The following is a 13,070-nucleotide window of genomic DNA, read 5'->3' on the forward strand; positions in this document are numbered from 1 at the left end:
ACATACAAGGTTATAGTGGGTATACTACAGAGCTAGAATTTTCCTCAGGAACGAAGACGGGAGATTATGTAGTTTGATTATTACACATTTGCGTAGTAATTTTGACTTGATTCAGTTTACGAGTGAAGATATCTCCAAGGATGAAATAAAATGAGTTGTTACTTGGTATCTAAGCTCAGATAATATATTAAGCAGCGTATTTATGTTGTTTAGTTGTTATTTATAAATAAATATTCCAACATCTAGCTTATCTCAGACCTTGAATAAACAGAGTACCTAATTATCTATTTAAATAAATAAACACTAGCTACGGTCTACAAATTGTACAAGATATTTGGATGGAGTTGAGGGTGACGTAGGCAGACAGAGTCAAGTGTCTGTATGTATTTGGGCTCAAGTGTCTGTGTGTATTGTGGATATACGGGACTAGTATTGATAACAGTAACATGAACAGTCATTGCAGTAAAAATACTTGGCTCATTGTCCCCGCAGTTTAGCAACGGTTTGAATGTGGTTCAACTTCGGAGGCACCACCTATTTCTGCCTAATAAAAGCAGTGTAAAGCGCTGCTGTGTTCTAGTTTACGAGGTTTGGGTAAGGAAGACATGCTGATCTGAGGTTAAAACTTAATCCTCATCGGTAGCAGCGTATCTGAGGGCGACCTCAGCTAGGAATCTAATCTTATCTGGGGTTGACTTCAGATGTTCATCGGCTGCAGAAGCCATTTACTATCATGAGGGCTGCATGATCGTTTGCTACGTTTGTGATGATCTTCTTTTATTTATTACGATCTCTGATTTAGCGATGACCTTTTTTCAAAATTATATCATCACGTACGTAACGCGGTGTAACTAATTAAGTGGACGAGAAAATATTTTATTGCTAACTGTTAAACTCTTCCAAGAATAATTACGTTGACGTCACCGCATCCTTTTTAATACCCACTCTTTAGCGCCATCCGGTGGCGAGTGGTGGAGTTGACAAAAACTGAACACAAAAACGAGAAAATCCAAAAGAAATCAACTTTCCAGAGATGAGACCCAGTTTGCTTGATTTTTCGTCGTTGTAAACTCCTATTGTTTAAAGTTCATTAAAATGATTTAAGCCCTGAAGAGTTTTTATACCTACAAAGAGTCTCGTTATTAAAGTGCAGTAAACAAAAACAAAATTAATGACATGCCCTCGCGTCGAAATATATATTTAACTGTTATCAAAATTCGACATGAAAGGAATATAATTACCCTTTTTGGTGCAAATTGTGTGTTTAAATTATATTATACAATAATATCCTGTAATTAAAACTAGCGTAGTATTTGGTTACGGACGCTGAAATTATTTGAAAAGGGTTATATTATAATACACACTTTTACATAAATGAGCACTCAGTGCACATAATGGTTGAAGTAAGTATTTATGAACATTGAACACCTGTAATCAGCACTAGGTACGTACATAAGGTGCCCTACGGGTCTCGGTCGCCAATACGTTGCTACTGCTGGAGACTAAATTGGAACGCCTCGTGTAAAGGTATCTTCTTTAGCAAACCCCCTAACCAGAAGACAGCAGCGTTTAACACTGCTATTATTAGGCTGAAATTTGTAGGCGTATCGGTGGTACCTCTGGAGTCGAAGCACAAAGTATTCTAGCACCCTCTTACTAATAAAGACGAACTTTTAATTATTATTTGTATGCGGGTATTATAATTACTTTTCAACGTTTCTCAAGACAGTTATTGCGTGATACCTTCCCTCAGTAAATCTCATAATAGTAGGTAAAACAATATTTAATTAGTTCTATAATTAACTTGTAAGACGTTAGTTGCGCCCTGGGGAGTAAGACAGATTATAAGACAAGTTCCATTAATGAATTAGGCCACTGAAGTCCGACAAGAATGATCGGTACGACCAACGTCTATATTACGAAAGGAAAATGGTATTAACCAAGAATACTGGGTACAAATAATAAGTGTGATATAATTCTGACTTTTCTTGACATCATCGATATATTGATTAATGTTGAACATCGGATTATAGATATTGGTATCTAAAGTTTTCATGACGTTAAGTAACTTTCAGAAACAATGATAGCCTAGCCTAGTGGGTTCACTAGGCTAGGCTATCAGAGGTTTCTGATTTTTTAAAGATATGTGCATTGTGCGTATTAGAAATTGATTATGACTTGTTATAACTGTGAAAAAAGAAAAACACACCTGAGAGTTCTTTAAAAGAGTTCTCAAAAGCATGTGATGTTTAACCTATACGCACTTAGCTAGCGGGGTGGACTATCATCTCTTACTCGGAGGCCTAGTACAGTAATAGGTTGACGTGAACTGACTTTTTCCCATGAAACATGAAATTTAATATAAATATAACTTCGAGACGCTAACAAGAAAATCTGAGATTTATATTTGGACTTTACTGCAGACCTTTAGCTTGGATACTATCTTACAGCTTATCCGCTGTTAATTTTCAAAATAATTGCTTGTTTGTCATTTGGCAGTTCGAAAATTAGTAAGGTTTTTCAAACCAAAACAAGAATTAAATGCATTTGTATGTTATCAAGTTGCACGTACTTATAGACCAAAGTTTAAAATTGCTTTGGAAAAAAATTGCTGATTCATTTTGCCATAATGACTTGACTTTAGCAACTCACTGTCTGTGGAAAGTAATTAACTGCCTGACTCGACATAAGTCTAACTAGGTAAGTTAAAGGCTTTTCTCGATATCTTTATCTTGAAGATGTGAAAATTCGTAACTCGTAACTGGGATTACAACTTGGGACATAGATAACTGGTCAGATAAAACCTTTTAAGATACTAGAAAGAAAAAAGGTCGGAAATCGAAGTAAAACTACTTACACGAAAAGAACAAAGGCCAGTGACGACACAAAGGTGTTTATAAAAATGATTTTCTAAGGTTTTACCCGATTGCAGAGGGTAATGTTTTTCGATCGTATGTATGTTAGTATGTCTCATTCATTGGTATACCTTCTACCCCAGGACTTAATGATTGCCATATGAGATGTAGTTGGATTCGTCTAAATTGTCGGATTGACACAGGCTACAATACTTCCCTTTCGAAATAATTACTAGCTGTATTTGTACGTTGACTCAGTACCCTTACTATAAGTTTTACGTTTTGACAAATATGACTGTTTTGGTATTTGTTTACGTATTGGCCCATACGATTTCCTCGTTCTGACACAATCCGTTAGGGGCGCTGATTGGAATTTGTATGGGCAAATACGTAAACAAATACCAATACAGTCATATTTGTCGAAACGTAAAAACTCCTGGTAAGGGTACTGATTATAAATCGCTATACGTGCAATCTATTGAAATTGTACCATAGTGTAATAACTGTTGTAATTATAGTAATTACTTACCTATAATAATGTGTAGATCAAGATACAGATTAATACGGCCCGTCAGATACCCTACTTGCTTAGTTCATAATCATAGATAAGTAGCTATTCAATAGTGAGATTATAATGCGATTGAATGGGTAATTATTTCATAAACGGAAATACGATTTAATACCTAAATCCTATCTTATACAGTGTTTCTTGTATATTGTTAACTCGTTCCTGAGTAAGGAAATGGCTCGATACCCTTTAAACAAAATGTCCCCTAAGGGTTATCAGATAATCACGAAATTCACTCACGAAGAACATTAAACTGACTTGTCCCACGAGAAACGAATAAGCGATGGGCGATACGTTGGAAATGTCTATACATTGGTTGTTTAAATATGGTTCGCGATAAGAAATATGTTTAGTGCACGGTCGGCTGGTAAGTGGTGTATTATTATAATCGTAAGCTACATCTTTATGTCTCTTATCTACTCGTAGTAAAAGTATTTGTTACAATTTACTTCGTTCTGTTGTTGTTCGATTGTTGTTATCCATTTCTATTTGTAAAATATATAGTAACGGATTCAAAAAGATGTGATCAAAATTTATTTCTTTGCTATAACAGATGGATAAAAATTAAATGAAAATTTAACTTGCTGATCATAGATTAGTAAAGATACTTCGCCGCCTTGAAATTGAATGAAGCCACAAATGGCTTATTAGTAAGTTCTTTTTTTGAATTCTTGACAAATAAAAACATTTTTAGAGAAAATTCACGAATAAATAACTAATACTGCGTAATTAACATAATGAATAAATAATTATTTCAAATATTTTAGGGACATTTTAGCACGGAGACGTGGCAAAACTTTTTTATGCATCTATTTCAATTCTCAAAACTGGGTACATTTTCTTGTTAGGAGTGAGTAATCTTTACTAATCTATGTTGCCGATGTAAATGTTTTGATCTCTTATAGTTTTACTGTAAATCTGGTGTTGTCTGCTACATTTGTACCATCCATGGAATCGTTACTCGCAAAACGTAGTTGGTAGATGTAACCCCTAAAAGAACAAAGCACACCTCGCGGTCGTCCAGGCAGGCTTCGGAATGATTCGTGTAATGGATGAAATCCTTTTAGCGGGTACATTAGCATGAGATTGTAATCTGGATGGCGCTGGCGAGAGCGAATCTCGGCGTCATTGTTTGAAGGCGGTAATTTATATTGCGAGAAATTAGTGCGGACGCTACAAGACCAGGTGCCACCGTGTACCATTACAAGCCAGATTATATGTAGGGTAACATCGTAATTACTAATAAAAGTAATGTTTGTGGGTTCAACGACCTTTGGGATACGATTTGAGTCCGACTGATACGTAATGGTAATATAGAATTAACTCCAGTAGAGCAGAGAGTTCAGTGAACTTCAGTCCCTAAGCACAAGCAGTCTAATTTACCAATCATGTGTGTATCGGAAAGTAATTAACCTTTGTTCCAAGAGCCTTAATTCTTATACTTTTATCAATATAGCTAGTATTATGGTATTTTTATTTTATTAATATACTTTTTGATAGAAAAGCTATAAAAGCATTTATCATATCATGAATTACGCAGTTAAAATAAATGTTGAATGTAACAACCCTGTCATTTACATTAAAGGTGTCGACCCTAATTCTCCCCGGAAGCCGGCATTTTTCTAACACGCTTAATCTATTGTGTAATTGTCGCGTACATTAAAAATGTATTAAGTACGCCCCGTTAATTTAACCTGAGCCGGCCATTGCTTTATGAAAATGAACGTCACTTCTTCGCGTGCTTTTCTTTGTGACAGTTTCAGATTTTTGTTAAGATTTTTCCTTATATCCATGTTGTTTAATTGAAATATCATGATTCGTTATTAAGATTAATTTTAAAGTAGAGTTTATACAATGTAGCTTTCTTTTACGAACTTCGACGATTATGCGACTTTTGTAAAAGTCTCATAATTTCTGTCGTGAAGCTGTTTTTGTGTTTCGGTAAACGGGGATGGCGGCTTAGTTCTGACCATCTGACCATCTTAGTCCTCTACAGTGGCAACGAATCTGTGATTGAATTGATGCGGAATCCCTTTATTATATGTGTGGTGCTGGTCACAGATGTCCTTGGGTGGTAGTGACGACCTATTATAGTTAGAGAAACTGCAAACTGGTTTTTGCCAATTCAGTCTTATGCTAAAACAATAATTCGTAAAAATGTACAAACTGAACGATGTTAAGTGGTCATTACAGCTCATAGACAGATGTTTTAAACCCAATAGGACACTATTACTAAGTTACATTAAAACGTATCTTGTGATGTTAGTTAGTTAGTATGTGTTAGTTAGTTATACGTTAATTTGTGTGCGTAAAGTTTTCCAATACCTATAACGAGCATCATAAATATTTAAATATGAATTCATGGGTCCCTATTGTACCTAATTATGAATATGTAATTTCTATTAATATTGCATTCAGTTCACCGCATTCTCAATTCAAATATTCCGTTATATTGTACGTTATATAAATGGTACCAAACTGCTAAATAAATTATAATTTGACACCCTATTCATCAAGTCATTAAAAGCGAGGAGTTGAGTCTTTCATGCCGTACATACATGAATACTAAAGTTCTATATCTAGCGTGCAGCGTAGAGGAAATTAGTTTCTACGAAAAAAATCTGGAGCATGATTTTAGCTCTGATTTTCGCCAGTGTTTTATTACAAAAGTAGCTTTTACTCGTGGAGTTATTAACTTCGTAGTTATATTTTAAAGACTACTCTGCTCTTGCGTTTACAAATTCTATGTTCCTGCTTCCTTTGAAAGTAATACTGTTTGGATATGGGGAGAATTATTTTCAGGTGATTAGCTTTAAAAGTTATACTTAGAAATCATTTTTTTTTGAAGTTAGTATTCATAGAATGTTTCTTTAAATGTACACATTTCCTATTACAAGATAAAAATTATACGACAGTTATATTTTGTAAGGATCTCATGAGGAATTTTTGTCTGAGAGCGTCATTAAATTCTTGAGAAAACCTTATTAGCCGAAATCCAGACAGAAGAGACGTTAGTCAAGGTCGAGGAGATTTCATTTACTTCATTTAACACATACTTGTCCAAATGTATCTTCAAACTTACATCTCCGTACATTTTTTTACATCATGTTGTTCGCCTATAATTTGTAGATGTCAAAATTGTCGGCGGCTTTTTCGTTCTCGTCCAATATCATTTCTATTTGACCTTTCTCATAAAAAATTCTTTACTTACAACTATAAATTAGGATGTCACTTTTAAGTATAGGTACAATTCTAACATAAGACCTTATAAATATTATTATAGATTACTATTTGACAGTATAGTTTCACGCTGTTAGATTAAACGTTCAGAACAGGATATTCTGCTTGAAGATAGACCAGCTCCCAATGTCTGCCGGAAATTCTAAACATGTCAAGTAGTTTCGCAAAGTTTCGATATCGGGGTTCAGACAGTGGTTGCAGCCAAGTCTGAACGTAGCGGCGTGGATTTGCTACGCGAATATTAAAACACTATTCTACTCCCAAGTTAAACGACTTCACAAAATTTTTGAAACAAATTCTTAATAATATCCTCTTGTAAGCCCGAAGCTTAAATTGAAGTATAGTGTGCGCAGTTCTGTCACTGAAACAAAATCTTATTAACATGCTCTTAGGTATATCATGTTATTATATTCATATGTTGTAATCATGAAATTTAACATAAGACCTTTTTCTGAGAGAAATAAACTATTTTCATTTTCATTTTTCATATCCTACTTTAAAATGAAATTATGGTAGCGTGCGCAGTTCTGTCAGTAGGTGCAATGTAGAACCAAATGAACATCACGGTACTGAGGTAGAACATTTTACCACACTTTGTGTATATACGAGTAACATATGCTAACTTTATAATTCACTAGGAATGTTAAAAATATACTATATTAACGATTGTACTGTAACAAAAAACTGGTTAACAAAGAAATTTTGATAAAGTGACTGATTTATGCCGTTGTTAAAATTTAAGCATAGCGGAATGATCCAATTATGTACTATATTTGTTAGGCAATAATTCAACCGATAGAGTAATTTATTATTAATAACTATGGTTATTCGTTCGTAGATTTCAATAAATGGTCTCGTGTACATAATGTTACAGTCACAGTAAATAAATTATACCACAGTTTTAAGCTTGAACTTTTGGATATATCAATATTTTAGTACATTATTTTGAATTCAAATATGATGACAGGTTTTTGTGGAACCAAACCAAACAAAGCATTAAACTAATGTGTGACAATTTTAACTAAACAATCCTCAACCGAACACATCCGTAAACAATAATTTATTGAAACTGTGATCTATTTGTTTTTGCGGTAAAAACTACTAATGCAACCCATTTTCGATACGCGTTATTGGCCGGCCAAAATATGTGTTTATATTTAATGCATTTCCATTTCTGACTTCCCACTATAAATATTGCAACGGAAATTAAAATTCATGCATTTATTTTAATAATAATAATATTACGAATTAAACGTTAAAGCGCCTTTGTAAGGTACACAAATAATTAAAATGTAAAAATAATTACCATGTAAATTTTGCTTTTTGAATATCATATACAGCAAACAGAAAAAGTGTTTACTTTTCGCATTCCTCGCGTCCTGTTGGCGTAAAATTTCGGAGAGCGTAATGCGTCCCTTTTTCCTCTTTTTGCGGTAATCGTGACGGCTCCGAGCTCTCCCAGGCGGCCATTTATAATGAGTTTTAATCGTGACACGGAAATTAGTTATATTATGCGTCTATCCACCTCGACGGTCACATTATACGGCTATTAACACGATAACTCTTGGGTACGCTTGGGAAATAAATCGTAGCTAACGACAAGTCGCTATGTATAAATATATTACGTGCGAATATCGAATAATATTAGCTGAAACTTCGTTGCCAGTTCTGCATTTGAATTTGGTCTCTCTGAAAATGGGTGAATCTTAAAATAAACCAAATCATATTAAAGTTCATTGTAAATTATCTTTATACTAGAAAATAGTAAGACACTTTAAAATATTAGTAGACCCACCGTAATATCGGTTTTAATTTTATAGAAACAATGTTATTAGTGATATTTAAACACATCTTGCATCTGTAATTATTGTCAAGTAAGACTTCTCTCTTATTTGAAATTTATTAGTAAGTCTAAGTATTCTGAGATCTGGTGCAGTTGTTATTATTTATATTAGTATTATTAGTTGTTACTAAGCGGGCAAAGATAGGTGAAAATACTGAAGGACATTTGGGAGTAGCGCTGCGAGCAAGTAATTACTGGATTTTTAATTAGAATTTATGTAAAACAAGATTCGCTAATATTTTGTTCGTCTATATATATATATATATATATAAAAATACTTAGTTTTGTTATTTTGATCAAAAACATTGAGTGTGTCTGTGTGTGTTATCTACACATACACACACTACGTGTTTCACGAGCTTAATTGATTAATTGAGTGGGAAAATAAAACCAATAGGAAACAGACTCGGATTTATTTTAGCCGACTGTATTAGTATAAGGTAAGGAAGGATTATAGGATGTAGCGGAATAACAAAGGATGATTTAACAATGGATTGTGAGCAGAGCACCAACATTTATTTATATGGGTAATTGGGTATACATAGCCTAATAATTTTGTTCATAAGCAAAATGAATTATTTTTACGACAAAACATGTTTATTATTTTTCTTTTGTTTGTAAGTAACTAATTAAAATAATTTCCACAGTAAGCCGGGTTACGATTCTGTTTAAATCCAATGTTAGGATTTTTTAATCACCATTACTGAGGACTGACAGAAAAAGTTGTTCTCAGCGTTGAATGCCATTACTTTGAATGCGTAGCTGCCGTAGAAAAAACTGGAGCCCAGAAACTTAGTCGACAATTCGTCCATGTTTACATGTATTTCGTAGTGGCCCTGTAAATGTATATTATGGTTGTTTTTTTATACAATATAGGAGTAGTAACGAGCATGCAATCCACCTAATGGTAAGTGGCTACTGCCGCACATGAACATCTGTAATCAACCCCAGATAGGATTAGATATTCCTACATCAGGTCGGCCATAGATGCGCCGCTACCCCTGAGGACTAAGCTGGAACGCCTCGGAAAAGTATGTCTCCCTTACCCTTCAAACCAAAACACAGCAGCGTTTAACACTGCTGTTATGAAGCAGAAATAGGTGTGGCGGTGGTGCCGCCGGAATCGAATCACAAACTGTTCAAATGGTTGGTTAGTTTAGTTTCGCAAACGTATCTATTTACCTATTAACATTTATATTGAAAAATTCTCACTTTGTTTATCCTACATCTGTTATTCAAGTTGAACGCGTTTACGAGTAGTGGTCCTAACACGAAATGTTGGCAGGGTTTATCTAAACGGTAGGTCCATAATTTGTTAGCTGTTTTACCATTGTTGTGTAATGTGCTAATGGTGATTTTAGCCTGTAAAATAAAAAAATATACATGTTGGTTGTTAACATGAACAAACAGAAAAATACATAGAAAATAGCATTTTAGTTAAATATAGTTTTCTTATTTCTTCTAAAGTTAGGTGTCTGTATCCTCAAATGATAAAATCTTTGAGTGGCGGATTTAAAAAAAAAAAAAAAATAATTTGATTTTAGCTACATTAAACTTTAGTTATCTACTTATTAAAAACTCCATTATAATGCGTGTTTCATATTGCTAAAACATACAAAACAACTCACCTTCGTGACGGGGCAATCTTTTGCAATATCCAGAGTATAAATAACGTCGGACATGTTATGTGTGTTTTCAACACGTACGGTGCCGCACTCACCCTTTTTCGGTCCTGTACAGGTTTCATATTTCAGCCACTCCCACTTATAAGGGCCCTGAGGTTATTCACCAAAAGAAATAAAGATTGATTTTTATAGGCCATCGCTACCTTTCGAGTCCGTAGAGACTTGGAAACTCTTTATCGTAGCTCTATTAAATTAAATTGCTAACTGCAATACCGATAGGGCTGGAGCGATGCAATACTGAATTTTAAACGGTTTAATGTACGTCAATTGCGAATGACATTTTACTTTATTGGAAACTTGCGCTGTTATGGTAACTGACGCAGAAAATTGTTCATGACGTCGCCAATCAATCAATCTATTGATTAAAGTTTGTTCATGGGTGTGCATAAAACCAATAAATATTTAAAGTTATCGTTTTAAAGCAATTCGTTAATGAGTAACGTGGTGGAACATGCGCCAGGCCTTACATAGTGGTGAGGAGAAAACATAGCCATAATCGTGTTGCTTCAGCTTAGAATTCTTTTGCTATGAAACTTGCTTACTTGAGGCTTCGCTTGCTGTGTATTTTTACTGACTTAACTAAGAAGCGAGCTTGTAGTGCATCTGGTGGTATATGGTCACTGCTAGACGTGGACATCTCCTAACCAACTCAATATCAAAATACAAATGTTAACAATTTAGGTATTATTTAGGTATTAGGCAATTAGGCAATTTACAAATTTCGGACTTTGGCAGGTAAAAATTGGTTATTGTGGATTATTTATTTAAAGTCAAATATAACTTGATTTCTAACACTTTAAACTAAATCTAGAGTTCTAAGAAAGAAAAAGAAAAGCTATGTTACGGCTTTAGCTATAATTTTCAACATCCAATAACACGTTTAAAAGCTAATAAATCGCGGAATTATTAGATTACAGTTATCAAATATTTGATATATAAACAATAGCTCAAGTTTACTGATCACAAAACAACTTTTGATTTGATTCTCGTTAATGTTGTAATGTAATTCGTCCAAAGTATCCAAGTTACAAACAAAATATAGAAACATGTTGAAGATTAGGTAACTGTGACAAAGTTAAATAGTACTTACGAAGTTTTGGACAGTTGTTTGGCTTAGTCCCACTCGAAGTAAAAACAATATAAAAACGAATATTTCGTACCTCATCTTAAATACTCGATTTTCTTTGCACATGTATAAACGTGTACGTTCAATATAAATGTACATTACATATGAGATTTAGATTAAAGGAGTAACAAAATATTGATGTTATCTATAATAATGTTCTTTGTTACAGCGAAATTTAATTTCCTGCTTCAATGTTACCGCTCGGTATAGTTCAAGGATATTAGTAGGTACTTATATAAATTCGGGCTATAATATTTTTTTTTTACGCATGTTTTTTTTTCATTTTAAGTCCCTGAAAATGTTGTTATATTATGTTATACTAGTTGTGCCCTCCTTATTACATCAGCTACCTGCCAATAAAAGTTCAGACAAACAGACGGACAGACACAAAAAAAATAAAAAATGTTATTTTGGTGTATGTACCGTATGTATATTCATATGCATGTAGTAAAAAGCGGTTATTCCAATATTAACAAGTAATTAATTTTAAAAATCAAAAACCCGACTGCATCAAAAAGGCTGAAATAGAATTTCCAAAAGCAGTGAAATAGGCATTTCATTATTTTTATCCAGAAAACCAAATACAAAAGTTTCAAAGTAGGTGTCTGCTTCAAAAACAAAAAATGTTCAAACAATATTATCCTATTGTATCCTCGTAGTGCTCATTTACGCTATATAAAGAACCTATGTGTAAAATTCCAGCACGCTTAAGTTCAGCGGTTTCCCTTTGCATTGATCTCTGGCACAGCAACTCACTCATTTAGTCAGACAGTCATCCCGATGTGTATATACGAATGTATATGTACTAGCTGACACGGCAAACGTTGTGTTGCCATATAAATAAAAAAATGTTAAGGGTGAACAACTCTTATCACTTAGGGGTAAAAAAATAGATAGTGGCCGATTCTCAGACATACTGAATATGTATATAAAATTTGGTAAAAATCGGTGAAGCCGTTTCGGACGAGTACGGTAACTAACACGAGAATTTTATATATAAGATAAATTATGTAATGTATGTGTAATCTCCTCTTAAATTCCTTTATTTTGACACCCTACTCGATAGGTTTGGTTAACTTTTTTTAAAACGTGTTACTATTTCGCGAAAAAATCCACCATTTACGGTCTATAAATTATATAACTGCAGTAAATCAAAGTTTCGGTCATTATTTTACCTCGTTAGAGGTAGAATTTATTATTTTTATCCAACAAGCCTGATACAAAATTTCATAGTGTTTGCTTCAAAATTTAAGATTGTTCAAATGAACTTTTAACCCTTATTTTACCCTCTACGGGGTTGATTTTTCGGAGGGGGATAAATTAGTGCGTCCTTGTTCCTATTCAGAAAGCCAAATACAAAATTTTATAGTAGTTGCTTCAAAATTAAAGGATTTAAAAACAACTGTTTTCCCCTATTTTACACTCTTAAGGGTAGAATTTCCAAAAGGCCTTTCTTAGTACTTATTCACGCTATATAGAGAACCTATGTGCAAAATTACAGGACTGTAAGGTCCTTGATTTAGGCTGTACGTTGATTTCTGAAAAATTAAAAAGTAATTTAGTTAGTCAGTCAGTCAGTCACCTTGCTGTTTTATATATATACAAATATGTTTTTATAATCTCCGTTTAATTTCCTTTCATTTGATACCCTACTCGATAGGTTTGGTTAACTTTTTTTTTTAATGTGTTACTATTTCGCGCCAAAAATCCGCCATTTTGTTTTTCTTTTTCTAACACCTATCTAAGGACACTC

General features: G+C 33.7%; 2 protein-coding genes across 5 annotated transcripts in view; one reads left to right on the plus strand and one right to left on the minus strand.

The window, feature by feature from the left end:
- The window catches only part of LOC140747938 (neural-cadherin), a 422,123-nt gene that overhangs the window by 107,563 nt on the left and 301,490 nt on the right, over window positions 1–13,070 (plus strand). The gene's annotated exons all lie outside the window — the stretch shown is intronic.
- Window positions 9,187–10,188, minus strand: LOC140747822 (uncharacterized). Its single transcript, XM_073080443.1, has 3 exons — window positions 10,135–10,188; window positions 9,719–9,868; window positions 9,187–9,342 (listed from the first exon to the last, which is right to left on the minus strand). Exons 1-3 carry the CDS (start codon window positions 10,186–10,188, stop codon window positions 9,187–9,189), a joined length of 360 nt encoding a protein of 119 aa, XP_072936544.1.

Source organism: Epargyreus clarus, unplaced genomic scaffold, assembly GCF_041222505.1.
Source record: "Epargyreus clarus isolate Ecla_fem2 unplaced genomic scaffold, WU_Ecla_fem_2.2 ptg000015l, whole genome shotgun sequence".
Classification (NCBI taxonomy): domain Eukaryota; kingdom Metazoa; phylum Arthropoda; class Insecta; order Lepidoptera; family Hesperiidae; genus Epargyreus; species Epargyreus clarus.

Coding starts and splice junctions, on each gene's coding strand:
- LOC140747822 (XM_073080443.1), bottom strand. CDS start 10,188: ATGTCCGACGTTATTTATACTCTGGATATTGCAAAAGATTGCCCCGTC. Junction 9,869..10,134: donor AAGATTGCCCCGTCACGAAG/GTGAGTTGTTTT, acceptor TTTATTTTACAG/GCTAAAATCACCATTAGCAC. Junction 9,343..9,718: donor ACAGATGTAGGATAAACAAA/GTGAGAATTTTT, acceptor ATACATTTACAG/GGCCACTACGAAATACATGT.